Raw genomic sequence first — 20,383 nt, 5'->3', positions numbered from 1 at the left:
TCCTAGGGTCCTGGGCTCATATGGTTCCTATATGAAAGGGTCTACCTTTCTTTCATCCCCCAAAAGAAAAAGCCAGTTTTCAAAATATGTTTTAATACATGTGTCTTCTATATTCAAGATGACATAATGTTACATTTCAAAGACAAATCATCCATTTAATTATTCTTTTTCAGAAGTCAGCATTCTCTAGGAAGAATACATTTGCTGAAATTTCAAGAAGGTTTTTAGTTAACTAAGAATTAATATCTTCTGATATTCTCCCATGTATCTCAATTTTCCCCAAAATATGACCAATGAAAAAGCAGCACATTTAAGGTCATTTAGTTGAAAAAAAAATTCAGCTTACTGAATTCCTAGAAGAAAAGAAAACATTTTTAAATAAGGTAAAAGCATATTGAATTTAAACATTTTTATTTGACATCAAAATTTCTTTTCTAGGAGCAAGAGTATCAATATCAAATCATTCTTTTGTTATTTCCAAGGACATTTGGTTCTAGATATCCACATGTGTTAAACTATTATCTTTGGTTGTCAGTGCTAGAAAAGCTTATTTTTGCAGCATTTGTTAAGTTCCATCAGTGGAGAATGGCTCATGGGGTCATCTTTGTGCTAATTCCAGTGTGCAACCAGCAGCTGCGTGTTAACATTAAGTTAGGGAGGTTCTGAGGCTCAGACAGTAGAAAAGAGGATGGTGATTCACTGCACCTACTGTGGGTCTGTGTGTTTTGAGATGGGAAAAGGAGAGAGCAATCTATTTACAAATATTTCCAGGTTTGACCTAAGATGGAAAGTATATTATACAAGCAATTAAATGTCTTCTTTCTGGGTTGAGCCGATAGGGTTGGTGGCCCAGTAAAAATATTCCCTCTCATTGCTGCAGCCCACTGTAAGTGAAGGGGCTCCCTGACTTTATTGAGATCTATATTTGTCAAGACAAAGAAGTCCTCTCACCCACCCAGCAGCTGACTTTCCTGACCCAGAGGTATTTTCTTAGTTGGGCAAACTTACCATTTGGGGACTCTGTGGTGGTTCCCTCAGGAACGGGCACCCCCCTCAGGATGCCTGCAGGGGTGGTCACTTCAAAGTCGTCGTCTGTGTCTGTGCCATTGGTGGTCAGGAAGGGGATCTCGGTTCCCAGGATGGCAGGATTGATTCCTGCTTGTCCTGCAGGAAGGATTCTGTTCTGGACATCTGGATTAGGCTGGCTGCTGGGCAGGATGGCTCCGGGGAGCACGGGCTGGAAGATGAGGCCTGTGAAGATGTGCGGGGCCACTGGCTGGAGTGAGGAAGGAAACAGAAAACAGAGTTAAAGGAATACATTTCAAAGGCCAGTCAACCAGTCTTTCTTCTCTGAGGGGAGCAAGTTGGGGTAGGAATGGCAGGATGGAGAAGGTGGAGTCAGAGAAGATAATAAAGATGGGGCATTCTTCCCTGAGCCACACCTGATGCTGCTTTCACGCCTGGGATGCCTTGCTGTGCTCCGTTTCCCTCAGAAAGGGAAAGCCACCATCAAACCAGTCGCCCAAAAAGGAAGAATGAATCCTTTGCTAATGTCAGGTGTAGTTGCAGGTAGAACTCAGGCAGAAAATTCCTACAATTACAACACTATTATCTCTGTTAATGACCTAAGTCATAGTCTTTTTTGTTTTTGCCCATAGTTAAAAAAAATGTAACAACATAGGAGACTAAAAATTAATGGACAAAATAATTTCAAGTAGATTACTCAATCCTTATCTCATGGTTTGCATCCCTTCATGTTTCTTTTGATGTGTTTTTCAAAGGCACTGGAATATTCAGTCAGAAATCTCTCTTCTACCAATTTTAATAATTTGCACACTGGTGTGAATGCTATTGTTGCCACATTTTTTCTTTTTTGGGAAAAAATTACTGTTATAAATTTCCCCTAAGAAGAAATACTTTCATATTGGCTGGTTTTGGAAAGAGTTCAAACAGAAACCAGTTCTCTGGGCCCTCCCAGTTCTGATGGAATAAAAAGGTCAAGAGCCAAAGTACAGGTCAGTTTCCTTGAACATCATTCTTAATTGTTAGTTTTCACTAAGAACCACCTAAGGAACTTGTTAAAAAGGCAAGTTCCTAGGCTCCACTGTTAGAGAGGTTGTGATTGAGTAGGCTGAGGGCAGGACCCAGAAATCTGCATTTTAACCAGCACCCCAAGTTGTCCTGATTTGGTGGTCCAGGACTGAAGTTTGGGCAGCACTGTTAGTGAAGCCAGAATTAAATTTATGCCGGATGAGAGACAGCAGTAGAGTACAGAAGTTTTCAAACTTGGGGTCATGACATTCATAGGTTTGAAATAAAGGTGGGTTGTGCACATCATTAAAAAGTAAGACACAGGGGGGCGGGGCCACGTTCCGTCGCCGGTTGGGGGCTGTGGCTGTTGGCTTCCTAAAGCCGAGGCTCAGGGCAGATGCTGAGAGGACACCTCAATCTTCTGGGTGCCATTTTCATCATTTCTGGGAGAGAGAGAGGAAGAGAGAGAAAGAAACAGTGATGCGAGAGAGAGTCATCGATTGGATGCCTCCCATACACGCCCAGACCAGCATCTTGTGAGCCAGGACCAGGAATCCAACCAGCAATCTAGAATAGGGGGAAGATGGCGGCAACATAGGTGGGAGTGGAGTCCACTTCCCCTCAACGCCAGGGAAATACCTAGCTGATCTGAGGAGCAGAGCGAACAGCCAACAGTATTCCAGCATATACGAAGATCAGAGACCAAAGATAGAGGACACTGAAAGATCTGACGGTGAGACAACAAAACCTGGAGTGCTGAAAAGACTAGAGATAGACCGTGTTAAACACATAAACGTCAGCTCAAGACCAGTGAGCACAGGAGAGTAAGGAGACAGCACCACCGAATCCCATTGGCATTCTACCATAGAAGTTCATATCATAAATCCAGGGAGTCAGAACAAAGCAATTTAAGACGCAGAGGCCAACAAGAAGAACCTCACAAACAATGGGAAGACAAAGAAACAATTCCCAAATGAAAGGAAAGGAGGAAGTCTCAGAAAGAATACTAACCGAAAAAGAGGCAAGTCAACTATCAGATACTGAGTTCAAAGCAATGGTCATCAGGAAACTCACTGAGCTCTCTGAGCTCAAAGAGAACTACCAGAAACTACAAGGAAACTACAATGAACTCACTGCAAACTATATCAACATGAAAAAGGAAATAGAAAATATCAACAAGAGCCAAGCGGAAATGAAGAATACAATTTCTGAATTGAAGAACACAGTAGAAGGAATTAAAAGCAGACTTGATGAAGCAGAGGATCGGATCAGCGAGCTGGAGGATAAAGTAGAAAAAAACACCCAGAAGGAGCAAGAAAAGGAAAAGAGGCTCAGAAAGAATGAAGAGGCAATAAGGGAAATGCAGGACAACATGAAACGTAACAATATCCGTATAATAGGAATACCAGAAGGAGAAGAAGAAGAGCAAGGGATAGAAAACCTGTTTGAAAAAGTAATGATGGAAAATTTCCCTAATCTGAGGAGAGAAAAAGTCACCCAAATCCAGGAAACACAGAGAGTCCCAAGCAAGAGGAACCCAAAGAGACCCACTGCAAGACACATCATAATTAAAATGGCAAATTTCCAAGACAAAGAGAGGATCTTAAAGGCAGCAAGGGAGAAAAAGGAAGTAACATACAAGGGAGCCCCGATAAGGTTAGCAACTGACTTCTCAATGGAAACGCTCCAAGCCAGAAGAGAATGGCAAAAAATATTCCAAGTAATGAGAACCAGAGGCCTCCAACCAAGACTACTTTACCCAGCAAGGCTCTCAATCAAGATAGAAGACCAAATAAAGAGCTTCCCAGACAAAAGAAGTCTAAAAGAATACAGCGCCACCAAACCAGCTCTGCAAGAGATGCTAAAGGGACTGCTTTAAGGAAAGGAAGGAAAAGAGAAAGACAGAGGAACACAGGTAGGAAATAATGGCAATGAATAACTACCTATCGATAATAACCTTAAATGTAAATGGATTAAATGCTCCAATCAAAAGACATAGAACAGCTGAATGGATAAGAAAACATGACCCACACATATGCTGCCTACAAGAAACCCATCTCAGGACAAAAGACTTACACAGACTGAAAGTGAAGGGCTGGAAACAAATTTTCCAAGCAAACGGACAGGAAAAAAAAGCAGGGGTAGCAATACTCATATCAGACAAAATAGACTTCCAAAGAAGGGCCATAAAGAGAGACCCAGAAGGTCACTTCATAATACTCAAAGGAAGAATCCACCAAGAAGACATAAACATTGTAAATATATATGCACCCAACATAGGAGCACCCAAATACATAAAGAAAATCTTGGAGGATTTCAAGAAAGATATTGACAGCAACACAATTATAGTAGGGGATTTTAACACCCCACTATCAAAAATGGACAGGTCTTCCAAACAAAAGATCAACAAAGATATTGTGTCACTTAACAATACCTTAGAGGAAATGGACTTAACTGATATATACAGAGCTTTTCATCCCAAAGAAGCAAAATACACGTTCTTTTCAAGTGTCCATGGAACTTTTTCAAAGATAGACCACATGATAGGACACAAAGCAAGCCTCAACAAATTCAAGAAAATTGAAATCATATCAAGCATCTTCTCTGACCACAAGGGTCTGAAACTAGAAACCAACCCCAAGGGTAAAAACCCAAAACACTCAAAAGCATGGAGACTGAATAGCATGCTATTAAACAATGAATGGGTCAAGAACGAGATTAGGGAAGAAATCAAAAACTTCCTGGAAACAAATGAAAACGAACTCACAACAACCCAAAACCTATGGGACACAGCAAAGGCAGTCCTGAGAGGGAAGTTCATAGCAATACAGGCCTACCTTAAGAAGTTAGAAACAGTTCACACAAACAACCTAACCCTACGCCTACAAGAACTGGAGGAACAACAACAAAGACAGCCCAGAGCAAGCAGAAGGAAGGAAATAACCAAGATCAGAGCAGAACTAAATGACATAGAGACTAAAAGCACAATTGTAAGGATCAATGAATCCAGGAGCTGGTTCTTTGAAAAGATAAACAAAATCGACAAGCCTTTAAGTAGGCTCATCAAGAAAAAAAGAGAGAGGATCCAAATAAACAGAATTAGAAATGAAAGTGGAGAGATTACAACTGATACCACAGAAATACAAAGGATCGTAAGAAATTACTATGAAGACCTGTATGCTAAGAAATTTGAAAACCTAGATGAAATGGACACATTTCTAGAAAAATATAACCTTCCAAAACTGAATGAAGAAGAAGCAGAAAACCTGAACAGACCAATATCAGCAAAGGAAATTGAAGCAGTCATCAAGAAACTCCCATCACACAAAAGCCCTGGACCAGATGGTTTCACAGGAGATTTCTACAAAGCATTTAAGGAAGAACTAACCCCTATCCTTCACAGACTATTCGAAAAAATCCAAACTGATGGAAGACTCCCAAACTCTTTTTATGAAGCCAACATCATCCTAATCCCAAAACCAGATAAAGACACAACGAAGAAAGAAAACTTCAGGCCAATATCGCTGATGAACATAGACGCTAAAATTCTCAACAAAATATTAGCAAACCGCATCCAGCAATATATTAAAAAGATCATCCACCATGACCAAGTGGGATTCATCCCAGGGATGCAAGGATGGTACAATATTCGCAAATCAATAAACATAATACATCACATCAACAACAGCAAAGACAAAAATCACATGATCATATCAATAGATGCGGAAAAAGCATTTGATAAGATACAGCACCCATTTCTGATAAAAACACTCAGCAAAGTGGGAATAAAGGGAGCAGTCCTCAACATAATTAAGGCCATATATGAGAGACCTACAGCCAACATCACACTCAATGGACAAAAACTTAGAGCTTTCCCACTAAGATCAGGAACTAGACAAGGATGCCCTCTCTCACCACTCCTATTCAACATAGTATTGGAAGTCCTAGCCACAGCAATCAGACAAGAAAAAGCAATAAAAGGCATCCAAATTGGAAAGGAGGAAATGAAACTGTCACTGTTTGCAGACGACATGATAGTGTACATGGAAAACCCTATAGACTCCACTCAAAAACTACTTGACCTAATAAATGAATTTGGCAAAACAGCTGGATACAGAGTCAATACCCAGAAATCAAAGGCATTCCTGTACACCAGCAACGAAACTGCAGAAACAGAAATCAGGAAAAAAATCCCATTCGATATAGCAACAAGAAAAATAAAGTACCTAGGAATAAACCTAACCAAGGAGGTAAAAGACCTGTACTCAGAAAACTACACAACACTGAAGAAAGAAATTAAGGAAGATACAAACAAATGGAAGCATGTACCATGTTCATGGATTGGAAGAATCAACATTATCAAAATGGCCATACTACCCAAAGCAATTTATAGATTCAATGCAATCCCTATTAGAGTACCCATGACATATTTCACAGATATAGAACAAACATTGCAGAAATTCATATGGAACCATAAACGACCTCGAATAGCTGCAGCAATTTTGAGAAAGAAAAACAAAGCAGGAGGGATCACAATACCTGATATCAAACTGTATTACAAGGCCACTGTAATCAAAACAGCCTGGTACTGGCATAAAAACAGGCACATAGACCAATGGAACAGAATAGAGAGCCCAGAAATAAACTCAAGTCTATACGATCAATTAATATTTGACAAAGGAGGCAGGAGCATAAAATGGAGCAAAAACAGCCTCTTCAACAGATGGTGTTGGGAGATCTGGACAGCTACGTGCAAAAAAATGAAACTCGATCACCAACTTACGCCATACACGAAAATAAACTCAAGATGGATAAAAGACTTAAATATAAGCCGTAACACCATAAAAGTCCTTGAGGAAAACATTGGCAGGAAAATCTCAGACATTCCACGCAGCAACATCCTCACAGACACATCCCCTAAAGCAAGGGACATAAAGGAAAGAATAAACAAATGGGACCTCATCAAAATAAAAAGCTTCTGCATGGCTAAAGAAAACAGCACCAAATTACAAAGAGTACCAACAGTATGGGAAAACATATTTGCCAACGATACCTCAGACAAGGGCCTGATCTCCAAAATATATAAAGAACTCACTCGACTCCACTCCAGGAAGACAAACAACCCAATTAAAAAATGGGCAAAGGACTTGAACAGACACTTCTCCAAGGAAGACATACAGAGGGCCCAGAGACATATGAAAAGATGCTCAGCATCACTAGCCATCAGAGAGATGCAAATTAAAACCACAATGAGGTATCATCTCACACCAGTCAGAATGGCCAACATAAACAAATCCACAAACAAATGTTGGAGAGGATGTGGAGAAAAGGGAACCCTTGTGCACTGTTGGTGGGAATGCAGACTGGTGAGGCCACTGTGGAAAACAATATGGAATTTCCTCAGAAAACTAAAAATGGAACTGCCCTTTGACCCAGTAATTCCGCTGCTGGGATTATACCCTAAGAACACTGAAACACCAATCCAAAAGAATCTGTGCACCCCAATGTTCATAGCAGCACAATTTACAATAGCCAAGTACTGGAAGCAACCGAAGTGCCCATCAGCAAACGAGTGGATCCAAAAACTATGGTATATTTACACAATGGAATTCTACGCAGCAGAGAGAAAGAAGGAGCTTATACCCTTTGCAACAGCATGGATGAAACTGGAGAGCATTATGCTAAGTGAAATAAGCCAGGAAGTGAGGGACAAGTACCATATGATCTCACCTTTAACTGGAACATAAGCAATAGAAGAAAAAAGCAAACAAAATATAACCAGAGACATTGAAGTTAAGAACAATCTAACAATAGCCAGGGCGGGGGTGGGGGGTGTGGGCGGGGATAGTGGGAAGAGGGTATTACAGGAACTACTATAAAGGACACATGGACAAAACCAAGGGGGAGGGTGGAGAGGGGGGAGGGAGGTGGGTTCACCTGGGGTGGGGTAGAGGGATGGGGAGAAAAGGCATACAACTGTAATTGCATAACAATAAAAAAAATTAAAAAAAAAAAAAAGTAAGACACAAAGTATAGGCTCTATAGAATATATATATTACATGTGTATCCCATAACGTAATGTACTTTCATGAAACGTGTGTGTGTGTGTGTGTGTGTGTGTGAGGTGCATGAAAAATGTAGCTGTTACTGTGGGTTTCACCAAAAAACATTTGAACATCACTGGCATAGTAGACAGAAATATGACTTTTGATCTTTTAAAAAATATATTTAAAAAATCCTCACCTGAGGATGTTTATTAACTTTTTTAGAGAGAGAGAGAGAAATATCAATGTGAGAGAGAAACACCTATCAATTGCTTCCCATACATGCCCTGAGTGGGTTTGAACCAGCAACGTTTTGGTGTGTGGGATGATGCTCTAACCAATTGACCTTGAGATCTAATTTGCTTAAGCTCTCTGAGTCTCAGTTTCTTTATCTATAAAGTTGGGTTAAAAATTTCTACTTTGTAATTTGGTGAGGATTAAAGGCAATGCATACAATAGACTTACTAAGGTGCTTGTTCTATAGAATTGGCTCAAAAACTGGTAGACGTAGGTGTTCATGTATCCATGTTGGCAAACAGCCCCATTATTTTATCCAGGGACAGTCTAGCAAATCTCTACCTTTTCATAATAGAAAAATTCAAAAAAACACTGTCTTCCTAGATATTGCCTCAACTCTTAATATCAATGTCATATTTATTTTAAAAATTTTTAGTGTTATTCAATTACAGTTGTCTGCATTTTCTCCCCATCCCTCCACCCCACCCCAGCCAGACCCACCTCCCTCCCCTGCCTCCACCCTCCCCCTTGATTTTGTCCATGTGTCCTTTATAATAGTTTCTGAAAACCCCTCTCCCCACTGTCCCCTCCCCACTGCCCCCTGACTATTGTTAGATTGTTCTTAACTTCAATGTCATATTTATTTATTTATTTATTTATTTTTATTTTTTAAGTTTTTATTGTTGTTCAATTACAGTTGTCTGCAATGTCATATTTAGATATCACATTAATTATGGGAAATGCATAGAAGGGCCTAGGAATGATAATATGAGTATTATTTATGTTAAGCCCTTTAGTTATTCATGTGTAGAGGGAGGGGTTCATTCATCACTATAAAACACTAGAAGACATATTTTCTTACAAAAATTAAAATTTTAAGTCAAGTAAATTAATCTTTCCTGCAATAAATATCAATATATATATTATTGTACATCCACATGCATTTCAATAATTTATAATCCTAGATTTTAATCAACATAAAGTAAAAAAATATGCATTGGCTTTCTGGATAGAATCGAGTCTCACATCAATATATGAAAAACAAAAGTTAAGTCAAATTAATGGAGATGTAGCTGGAGAATGATGATAGAAGCCCCTTCTAGATAAAGGATGGCCTAATGCAAAGACCTATAAAATTGTTCAATTTATTGTAGTAGATACCAACTTTGGGGTTTGTGGTCAAAGAAACTATGGATATGAGGACAGAAAAGAGCATTGTGTTAGCACTGAAAAGAATTTTAAGTATTAGTAATTAAAATTATTTTTACCAATTCCTCTGAGCTTAGGATAGTTCCCTAAAAGGAAAATAATAACATGAATTATTACACAAATAGTAATATATGCATGGCAAGATGTGTATAACATAACTTAAAAAGTTAAAAAAGTTTTAAAAATTATAAAAAGAGAATTTTTAAGTTTATAACAAAATTTTAAAACTATCTTGTGACTTGCATCACAAAACTCTTGTCAGGACATGATTTTGGACTGCTGGCATTATCTGATGTGAGTTCTTCCATGTTTTAAAGTTTATATATTTTCTACTATTAAGTAATAGATGTAGATTGGAATAAACTTAGAAAATGCAGAGAGCAATAACAAATATATAATCCCATCATGTAGAGTTTGATGTATTTTTTCCAGATTTTTTCACACATTTATTTTTTACATAATAGAAGCCATGTCATTTATACAATTTGTGTGTTTTCTTTCAATACTATACAATAGTCATTTAACCATACAACTGACATATTTTAACAAATAGACTTTTGAATGGTCACAAAATATTTGCTTTTTTGTTGCAGTTTATTTATGTTCTTTTCTTTAGAATTTAAATTGAACCCAATATTCTTCTGTACTATAAATATTAATTTGATTAATAAGTAAACTTTTGCTGTATTTCAGATTATTTCCTTGGGTTGCATTCCCAGATGTGGAATTAAGAGTTGATAAGAATTTTATATTTGATTCTACTTTTAGCAGTAAAAGCTGCCACCTAATGCTCATATTTGATTTTGATTCTTGGTAAGTTTATCAGTGATCTCAAGAATTATCTTTGACAAAAGAAAATAGGGAGAGAGATGAGGAAGTGTTTATATTACTTTTAGGGGAAAGATATGTATTTAATAAATAAATCCCCAAATCATTACTCATTAGATCAAGCCCATTTCTTTATTTTTCTTGACAAGGTGGTTTGAAGGACTGACTGCTTGCCTTGTGTGTGACTTTTACTGTGTGATTATAACTGAATTACTGAATCTCCAGTTACTCATTTTCAAATTGGAAATAAAAATATTGTCTGCAAAAGGTTGCTTTGAAGATTAAAATGAGATAGTACTTAATAAATAATAAAATACTTATAATAGTACTTGGCACATAGTAAAAACTCAGTAAGTGTTCTCATTATTATAATGTCCATACAATGCCAAGTAAATAGGAAACTTGGCAACTATCTGGTGAATTGAAGCAAGATTAAATATTTCACATTAAGATGCTTAAAACAAAAACCATCATACAAATAATCTTACCTGGGCTCCAACTTGTGCTACAATAAGTGGTACCATCTGAAAAAAATAGTAAAAATTCAGTAAAAATATATTCAAAGGTATGTTCTGATGGATGGTATAAATATCAAGATTTGCTTAAAAACACAATATTTGTTAAACAGCTATTTGTTACTAATGTATCATTTATAATCATAGATATAGACTTATAGAGCTGGATAGGATTCAGAATTCATCCAATCTGTAAAAAGATTAGACCCACAGAGATTCTGAAACCAGTACAAGGCAGCACACTGAGAAGGTAGAAGTTAGTATATTGGATGATCCAAAAATAATTTTGGTCTTAAGCTACCTCCAAACTGGAAATTATTCGAAGAAATAATAATACAAAATGTGATAAAGATGCGTGTTTATCGGAGAACCAAGATGGCGGCATAGGTAGACACACTGCGCCTCCTCGCACAACCAGAACTGACAGAGAATCGAACAGCAAGGGGGACCAACACCAAGGAAACAGAAAATAATCATTCATCCAGACTGGTAGGAGGGGCGGAGACGGCACTGGGGTGGAGAGGACTCGCGTGGCTGTGGCGGGACTGAGACTGGCGGAGTGTGGGACAAATGGCGCAGGCAGTCCGAGCACTAGCAGACCCTGCGGTCCCACATTTGCACAGATAAACCCAGAGGGCCGGACTCAGAGTGGCGGAGAGTGGGGCAGGCAGAGTGGCGGATAGCACATTGCGGCACCACATTCGCCCACAGATAAACCGGACGAACGGCGGGCAGAGAAGCAGACCGCTGCGCAACCCAGGGCTCCAGCTCGGGGAAATAAAGCCTCAAACCTCTGATTGAAAGCGCCCCTGGGGGTTGGGGCGGCAGGAGAGACTCCCAGCCTCACAGGAGAGGTTGTTGGAGAGACCCACAGGGGCCTAGAGTGTGCACAGGCCCACTTACTCAGGAACCAGCACCAGAGGGGCCCAGTTTGATTGTGGGTAGCGGAGTGAAAGACTGAAATCCGGAGGAGAGTGAAGCGGGCGCCATTGCTCCCTCTCGGCCCCGCCCCCACGTACAGCATCACAGCGCAGTGACCAGCATTACCCCGCCCCGGTGAACACCTAAGGCTCCGCCCCTTAAAGTAACAGACGCGCCAAGACAAACAAACAAAAAAAAATGGCCCAAATGACAGAACACTTCAAAGCTCCAGAAAAAATACAACTAAGCGACGAAGAGATAGCCAACCTATCGGATGCACAGTTCAAAACACTGGTTATCAATATGCTCACAGACTTGGTTGAATCTATTCGAAAAACAGATGAAAAAATGAAGCCTATGCTAACAGAAACAAAGGAAAATGTACAGGGAACCAATAGTGATGAGAAGGAAACTGGGACTCAAATCAATGGTATGGACCAGAAGGAAGAAACAAACATTCAACCAGAAAAGAATGAAGAAACAAGAACTTGGAAAAATGAGGAGAGGCTTAGGAACCTCCAGGACACCTCGAAACGTTCCAACATCCTAATTATAGGGGTGCCAGAAGGAGAAGAGGAAGAACAAAAAATTGAAAACTTATTTGAACAAATAATGGAGAACTTCCCCGATCTGGCAAAGGAAATAGACTTCCGGGAAGTCCAGGAAGCTCAGAGAGTCCCAAAGAAGCTGGACCCAAGGAGGAACACAACAAGACACATCATAATTACATTACCCAAGATTAAACGCAAGGACCTACGTCCAAGATTACTATATCCAGCAAAGCTATCATTTAGAATGGAAGGGAGGATAAAGTGCTTCTCAGATAAGGTCAAGTTGAAGAGGCTCATCATCACCAAGCCCTTATTATATGAAATGTTAAAGGGAGTTACCTAAGAAAAAGATCAAAAATAGGAACAGTAATAATGACACCAAACTCACAGTTATTAACGACCACACATAAAACAAAAACGAGAGCAAACTAGGCAAACAACTAGAACATGAGGGTTGTCAATAAGGGAGTGGGAGGGGGAGAGGGGGGTAAAGGTACAGAGAATAAGTAGCATAGATGATAGGTGGAAAATAGACAGGGGGAGGGTAAAAATAGTGTAGGAAATGTAGAAGCCAAAGAACTTATAAGTATGACCCATGGACATGAAGTATGGGGGGGGAATGTGGGAGGGAGGGGGGTGGGCAGGATGGAGTGGAGTGGGGGGGGAAATGGGACAACTGTAATAGCATAATCAATAAATATATTAAAAAAAAATCAAAGCAAAAAAAAAAAAAAAAAAAGATGCGTGTTTATTTTATGTTATTTCAGAAGGTACATTAAAATGCAGTAGATCTTTTAAAATACAAAAGTTTTTAAATATTTTTTAAACAGTATTTCAAAACACAAAAACTAATCAATATTTATTAAGGGAAAATAATATTATAGAACATTACATATTGTAAGAACATAGTTTATTAAAAAATGTGCTTAACACATCACAGAAAAAAGACAGGAAGGACGTACCCTAGAATGCTAACAGTGTTTAATTCTGGCTATTATGATTATATTGCCCTCTAATGTTAAACTGAATTTTATGGGTGTTTTTTGCTCTATTGTATTTTCTGAGTTACCTATGATTACCATATGTGATGTATGTAATAAACAACAAAGCTTCTACAAAAAATTATACCATTATGTGGGGCTGAGATGACTTGGTAGGGAGAAAAAGCTATCCATAATGACTTAGTCCGATCATAAAGGGATCATTATATTTTTCTCTAGAGCCTAATAATCTACTTAAGGAAGTTTTAAAAAGGTAAAAATTAGGGCTTTGTCCATAATTAAAATTCAAACACTCCCCTAAGTGTTTGATGCCTTAAGTATATCCTTTATATCTTACTGTGAGAGGGTTTTCTGGAGTTTTTCCTGAAAAATGATGGTGGAAAATAGGAAAGATCTAGAAAGTACTTGGGGACTTTCAAAGGGGCTTGATAAATCCAAAAGAGAAAGATTAGATTTGCTGAATTTAAATTTTATTCATCTCTTAATTTTAATTTAGGATGATTCTGGCCACCCAGAACGCCTTCAGTAGAAAACACATTACTTGTTCACCATTTGACTGGGGGTGGTGAACACACAGCACAGTACACAGATGATGTGTTGTAGGATTGTGCACCTGACACCTGTAGAATTTTATTGACCAGCGTCACCCCAATAAATTCAATATAATGGAAAAAATGATACAAAACAAGAAAACCACATGCTAGAGAAGAATCTTGCTACGTCTCAATTTCCCCCCTTACACTTTTGACTCTTCAGCCTTCCCCAGCTCTTCACATTTTTCTGCCACCCATTACAAGTGTAGACTAGAGAGGTTATAGGGCAGCATGCCCCACTTTCCAGGGGTGTTCTCATGTATTTTCAGCAAGGACCAAGTTGTCAAAGACTGTTCCATGTTCTGTAAGGCATCCTCCTGCAAATTATCTGGGTAAAATGTTTAAGAACCTTGAAAAAATTCTTCCTTCCCCTTTAGACTTCCATCTGAGAGAAAATGCTCCCCATCGGTAAACTGCAGTCCCCTTGTTGAACTTACTTGTGGCTGCAGCTGCTGCTGTACGTTTAAGGCCTCCAGGTTCAGTGGGAGGGTCTGGGCACCAGGTGCCATCCCAGCAGGAGGATTTAGCTGTAAGGCAAAGGAGATTTTCATTGTGTTCTTTCAGTTTGAACATTCAGGAAGCTACCATGTGTTTACTGAATGTAAAACATGTTTCAATAAAAAATTTGCCATGCAAATGTAAAACATACTATATTTCATTTGGAATAAGTTATAGAGTTCACAGACTTGTTTAGTCTACCAGCACAACCATATGTTATCTAACTTTTTTCCGTGTTAAATTTTTCTTTGGCATTTAACTCATTCTTTTTGAGAACTTAGGATTTCATCCTAGCTTTTCATTTTTGGCTATACCAGCAATAATTCTTGGAATTTTTCTGATGGTTTTCTTATGAAGAAATGATTTTTCAAAGGAAGAAAATATCTAGTTTGCATATAATCTATTACTATGTATTGTATGAATCTGATCACTGGATCCAGATTTAATCAGGAAATCCACTTTAATCAGGAAAGGAACTTAAATTATATGTATATAGTTTAAATAACTGTACCGATATTCAGTAAAAAATGAAAATCTCTCTACCCCTTATGGCTTGCTCTTGTCCTTGGGTTGGAGATAATGGTTGTGTGTTTCAGCGGGTGTGTAGGTGTTGTGAGGAGCAGAGACAAAGGTCTGGTTATGAAACGGGGAGAGGAACTTGGATAAGAGATGAGAAAGACTAAAGAAGTAAAGACTGAAGAATTATAATTCTTTTAGAGGTTATTTTGCTCAGAAAAACATTTCATGATGTATTGAATAGCATTCAGTTATCTGAGTTTCCTGTCGCCTCTCTTTCAAGTGATCTGCCATGAATATGTGTGTATGTGTACATTTGTGGATACGCACATATACACACACATACAACACTCAGCGTTAGGTATTATATATACTCAACAATGGATATTAAAATGATATAGAAGAGCACTTACCAGTTGCAGATCTGACCCCAGTGTGAGCATCTGCGTCAATGGTATTAGACTTAAAGATTGGAAGACCTGCGGGGCATTGAAATTGATGAGACAAGAGGTGGTCTGTTTTCACTAACCTGTCAATGGCAGATATCCTCATGTAACTTGTACTCCCACCAGAGGTGGATTTGCCATGAAGGTGAAATGAAGGTGAAGCTTCAGGGCCTCTCACTAGTATTGCCCCCTTCTTTGGCCCCGGAGGCACCTAGCAGTCTATCCCGTTTATGGTATTCATCAGCTTGAAAAATGTGTATTTCTTATTTCTCATCTCCTTGTGAATTATTCACTTTAGTACTTAATTTTACATATCTAATTTTGTACTTTTTTTCTTAAAGAGTATCCCCAAATTACATAAGGTTCAGTTTTCCTAATGAGAGAGATAGGCTTATGACTTGAGTGTTCCATAATGTCCATCAGTTTAAAAAAGAACTTTAGACTCTGTTGTTATCTGATTGTTTCACAAAGTCTAGATGAAGGTTAGGTGGGGGCCTTTAGAACAGAAGAAGGGTTGGAGTCGGAAGAAGGGTAGTAGCTAAGAGACAAGGTAGTTTTCAAAAGTATTTAAATATGCTTTGAAGAAATAGACACTATAGTGACATATTAGCTCATCATCAGCAACAGAACTTGAGGAAATCTGCAGTTATTTTTATAGATTACCTCTTAATCCCTGTTAGCTCTGGCAAATACCACAGTGACATGACACAGCATCACAAGGGCACAGAAAACCAAACTTTATCTATAGGTGTAGCTATTGCTTTGCAAAGTTTACTGGATTTGTTTTCCTGACTCAACTTTTTAGAAAAAGTGTAGGGCTCCTGTTTAGCTTTTTTCCCAAAAGGAAAGCCTCTCTTTCATTTAGTCATGTGACACTGTGTAAGTCTTGATTTTAATCCGCTAGTCTTACCACATGTCCTTCGCTGGTCTGCAAATGTTCCTCTGGGAGGACTCTTACCTGATTTGGTTGCTGTTGGTTCAGTAGGGTTGTCTGATCTGGAGCCAGCTGAGTTGGAGGAAGTCCCAAAGCAGGGGTGAGCTGCATCTGTGATAACAAATATTTGAAGAGTCAGGGATGTGTTTGAGGTTTTGTATCCGTTTATTCCCAGGATGTAACAATTTATCCCACATGCAAAAATGTCTGCCACTAGGGTCTGTGTGTTTGGAGTTTTAATTTCCTGGAAAATTTTATGCACAACAGGAGATGGAACTGTAGAGTGGAAAAATGTCAGCCTAGGTGGTGAGCAGTGTGGGGAGGGAGACAGCAAGGGACAGGGCACATGGGTTTCTAGCTTTCCATTTCTTTTCTGTAACCGCCTTCTTCTTTTTTCAGGGCATGAAAGACATAGTCTGTCCCTTAGCTGTGTACACATGTGCTTTTCCGCAGTACTTGAAGGTACGCCACCACAACTCCTAGTGCATTTTCATGATGCGTTCTGCTTTAGACCTGTACCGTACAAGTCACTTTCTGTAGTGGAAGTGAAGTCCCTTTTCTGGCCAGAGTATTTTCCTAGTGTATTAAGAACCACTGAATTTAAGGGGTGAAAATGTGCTTGTAATTCATGTGCTATTATTTGTATGCTTTTGTTTAAAGATAGGGAAACTGAGGCTCAGACAAGCAAAGTGACCTGCCCAGGGTGACATGGTGCGTGGCAGAGCCAGGACTATGATCCCGCAAGTGCTCTTGGTCCTTGAAGAAAGGAATCCTTCTCTTGGCTTCTCTCAGCACTCCCTCTGCATTCAGGTGGAAGCTCCCTGGCCAGGTTGACCCCAGTTAGCCTTTGCTTCTGGCTGCACCTCAGAGGGCGGTGGGTGGGGCGTGGCCTTTCAGCACATGCCCTTGGGCCACTTGGATATACCCTGGAGCTGCCACTAATTCCTGGTTTCACTTTGGACTTTCCCCCTTCAGTTATGAGAGGTAAGACTGGCATTATCCTTTCTTAGAGGTTCCTATAAGCTTTAAGATATGTAAGTATAAATTCTGCAAATTTCTTTTCATCCCTTATAATCTATTGTCGGCATGGTAGCCGGAGAGGTCCTTTGAGAACAGCAGTCTGCTGTTTCCACTCCTCTGCTCAACCCCTGCGTGGACTTCTATTCTCACTCAGAGTAAAAGCCAGCGACCCTCAAGTGGCCGACAAGGCCCTCATGCCTGGGCCCCAGGTGCTGTCTCTGTGACAGCTAAGGCCCCGTCCCGCCTGCCTCAGAGACTCACTCTGCCTGTTCCCTCTGTCTCAAAAGCTCTTTCCTCAGACATTGGCTCACTTCCTCACGCCTTCAAGTCGTTGCTTGAGCTCGTTTCTTACTGAGGCCCACTGTCCAGCATATGCAACCTGCCCCATCTTCCTAAACAGACCTACGGAAAACAAGTGTTGGGCTGTTTTAAGTGTCCACATTTGCAAATTGATTCATTTTGATGCCTTTACGATAGTTCAATAAATTAACTTACAAATAATAAAAAAGTCCCATCTATGTGTCCCGATTTTTCGGTTGATAAGTACCACTACCATAGCTAACAGATATCTCAGCACCACTCGGCCCTCCCCCGCTCCCTGCTCCCCACCCCGCACCATGTCTCCCTAGCTGCCCTCACGGTGTTGGCTATTAGCGGCCTGCATGGACATGCGTGCTACTCCTCAGTCTACACTGAATGAAAGCTGTCTTCCTGGAAATTTTATTTCTCTTCAGTTTTTACAAAATGTACGGTAACTTAAATACATGAAAGACGCTGTTTAGGAGAACCTTTTGGTAAATATATTTGGTGAAGTGAAAAATCAATGTTTTACAAAAACAATTAATCTCCTAATTTACCTTGTTTAGAAATTGAATTTGTGTAAGATCACTTCTTTCAAGGACATATGCATCATTTGGAATGAAATTAAAAGGAGGTTTATTCATGTCTGTTCCATCCTCTTCCTACAAGATCACCCTCTTCATCTCCTGACTAATCATAGTTATAATTTACCACTTAACAGTTCTTTTAGAAATTATTTATCAGTACTGTGCTAGTGAACACCATGGAGGATCATGCTCTTTTCCCCCTCATCACTGTATTTTCAACAACTGGCACAGTGTCTGGTTTATAGAAGGTTTCCAGTCAATATTCGTTCATGGTACGGATGACTACAGAGGTGTCAAGTGGGTTTTCAGCTCGCCTAAAATGTTGTTTTTTTGTGCTCTGCTATTTCATAGCAAATATATTCTAATTATTTTCTTAATGCTCACACTTAATCATATCAAATAGTCAAAGGGAAGCCCAGTTAGAGGCCCAGCCTATCTCTAGGTCTATAAAATATTGGAGGATGTTGGAGTATATATGCAAATGCAAGTGCTTAATTCTTTCAAAAACCTGTCACATGTAAACACATTTGTGATGAAATGTTCTAAGTCAAAAGTTACAAAAAGTCTGTAATATTTTCTTGCAATTGCATGATTTGGTAGTCTCTTTAGACTTTAGATAATCTAGATGTTTTGTGTTTCCAATTAGAAAAATCAGAAAATGTAGTTTACTTCTTTAGTTATGAGAAAATAATTAGTTGCCAAAAAACCTTACATTTTGGGGGAAGTAAAATTATATTCCATTTGAGTACTTGTAATCCAAGGTATTCTTTTTTCCCCTCATTTCTATCTATGGCTCTGCCCAAATAGTAGAAGTTCTGACACAGTGGAGTGGATGCATTTTAAAAATGTAAATAGATTAAAATATGCACTAATACTTTGTTAGTTTATCATCTGTCACCTTGGAAAATAAAAATCGAAAACTAAGGGAATGGGTCACAGAACAGAGCAGTTTTAGCAGAGGGCAAGAAGAGCGATAGTTCTACAATTAAGATGCTGCTAAGGCTGGTTGGCACATAAAATAAACATATTGCACTTACTGGTAATGACTGAGTTGATTCCAGAAGACAAAACAGTAGAATCATAGTCTTCATGTCTCAAATTCCTATCTATAACAACAAAATAGTGTTACTCTTTCATCCCATTTTTTCCTTTTGAGAGAATATGATACTTAAAAAAAGAATGTTTATTTGAAACATGGTCAATTAATGTTACCTTTCTCTCCACTAGGCAAAGTGTACAGGTGAAGCAGTCTCCAAAAGTCCAGCTGATTCCTCCAGTTCTTATGGAGAAAATTTTACCCTTTGATGAGTTGTCAGTTTGTAGAAGGAATTTAAACTGAACTCCAGGAGGTTGGCAACTGAAAGACCAATCAGGCAGGACTCAGCTGTGAAATCATTTGGTTTCTTTCATTTCCCAACACTTCATCAGGTGAGTTATTAGCTGCAGACATTGTATTACCCAATGTCTACCATTTGAGTAGAGGGTATTTCAGAAAGACATGTCTTGTTTAATTAAAAAGTATACAGACAATTAAAAACATTAAAATCCTTCTTCATCTTCATTTCCTTCCCAAATGACTCTCCAGAAGTACCTGTTTTATCATGTATATATGGACACATAAATCAAGCATCAAAATATAATATATGTTAAAAATGAGGTCAATTATGCATATTGCTCTTCAAGTTACTTGGTTTACTTGACAAATAATGAACAATTTTATGTGTCTATACATATAGATTTGTTTAACTTATTTAATAGTTACATTGTATTATATTACATTTCCCTTTGTGGATATTTAATCCATTTCCATTTTATTTTATAATTAAAGAAGTGGTACAATGAATATTCTTATACTTTTTTTTCACACCTGTGGGAATACTTCTGTAGGTATTATTTCTAGGAGTACTATATTGAAGGATATATGTATATACATATGTTTTAAAATTCAATAAACATGATAGGAAATACACTGGTTAACAAGTAATTATATGCTTGATAAGTTATAATACTAAGAGTATACACAGGCATAAAGGGGAATGTGGTTAACTTTGTTGGGGCCAGAAAGGTAGAGAAGGCTTATAGAAGAGTCGACACTTGAACTGGATTTTGAAGACTAAAAAAAATTCATTAAGAATTCAAGGAGCGCATCCAG

At 38.7% G+C, this 20,383-nt stretch overlaps 1 protein-coding gene across 1 annotated transcript; it reads right to left on the bottom strand.

The window, feature by feature from the left end:
- Positions 1 to 126: 126 nt before the first annotated feature.
- On the bottom strand, positions 127 to 19,322 carry AMTN (amelotin). Its single transcript, XM_024578928.3, has 8 exons — positions 19,269 to 19,322; positions 16,349 to 16,435; positions 15,358 to 15,423; positions 14,368 to 14,457; positions 10,838 to 10,873; positions 9,581 to 9,607; positions 1,009 to 1,276; positions 127 to 353 (listed from the first exon to the last, which is right to left on the bottom strand). Exons 1-8 carry the CDS (start codon positions 19,320 to 19,322, stop codon positions 343 to 345), a joined length of 639 nt encoding a protein of 212 aa, XP_024434696.2. The 3' UTR covers positions 127 to 342.
- Positions 19,323 to 20,383: the final 1,061 nt, after the last annotated feature.

Source organism: Desmodus rotundus, chromosome 4, assembly GCF_022682495.2.
Source record: "Desmodus rotundus isolate HL8 chromosome 4, HLdesRot8A.1, whole genome shotgun sequence".
Classification (NCBI taxonomy): Eukaryota; Metazoa; Chordata; class Mammalia; order Chiroptera; family Phyllostomidae; genus Desmodus; species Desmodus rotundus.
The sequence above is the reverse complement of the archived record's forward strand: the minus strand, read 5'-3'. Positions and strand labels throughout refer to the sequence as shown.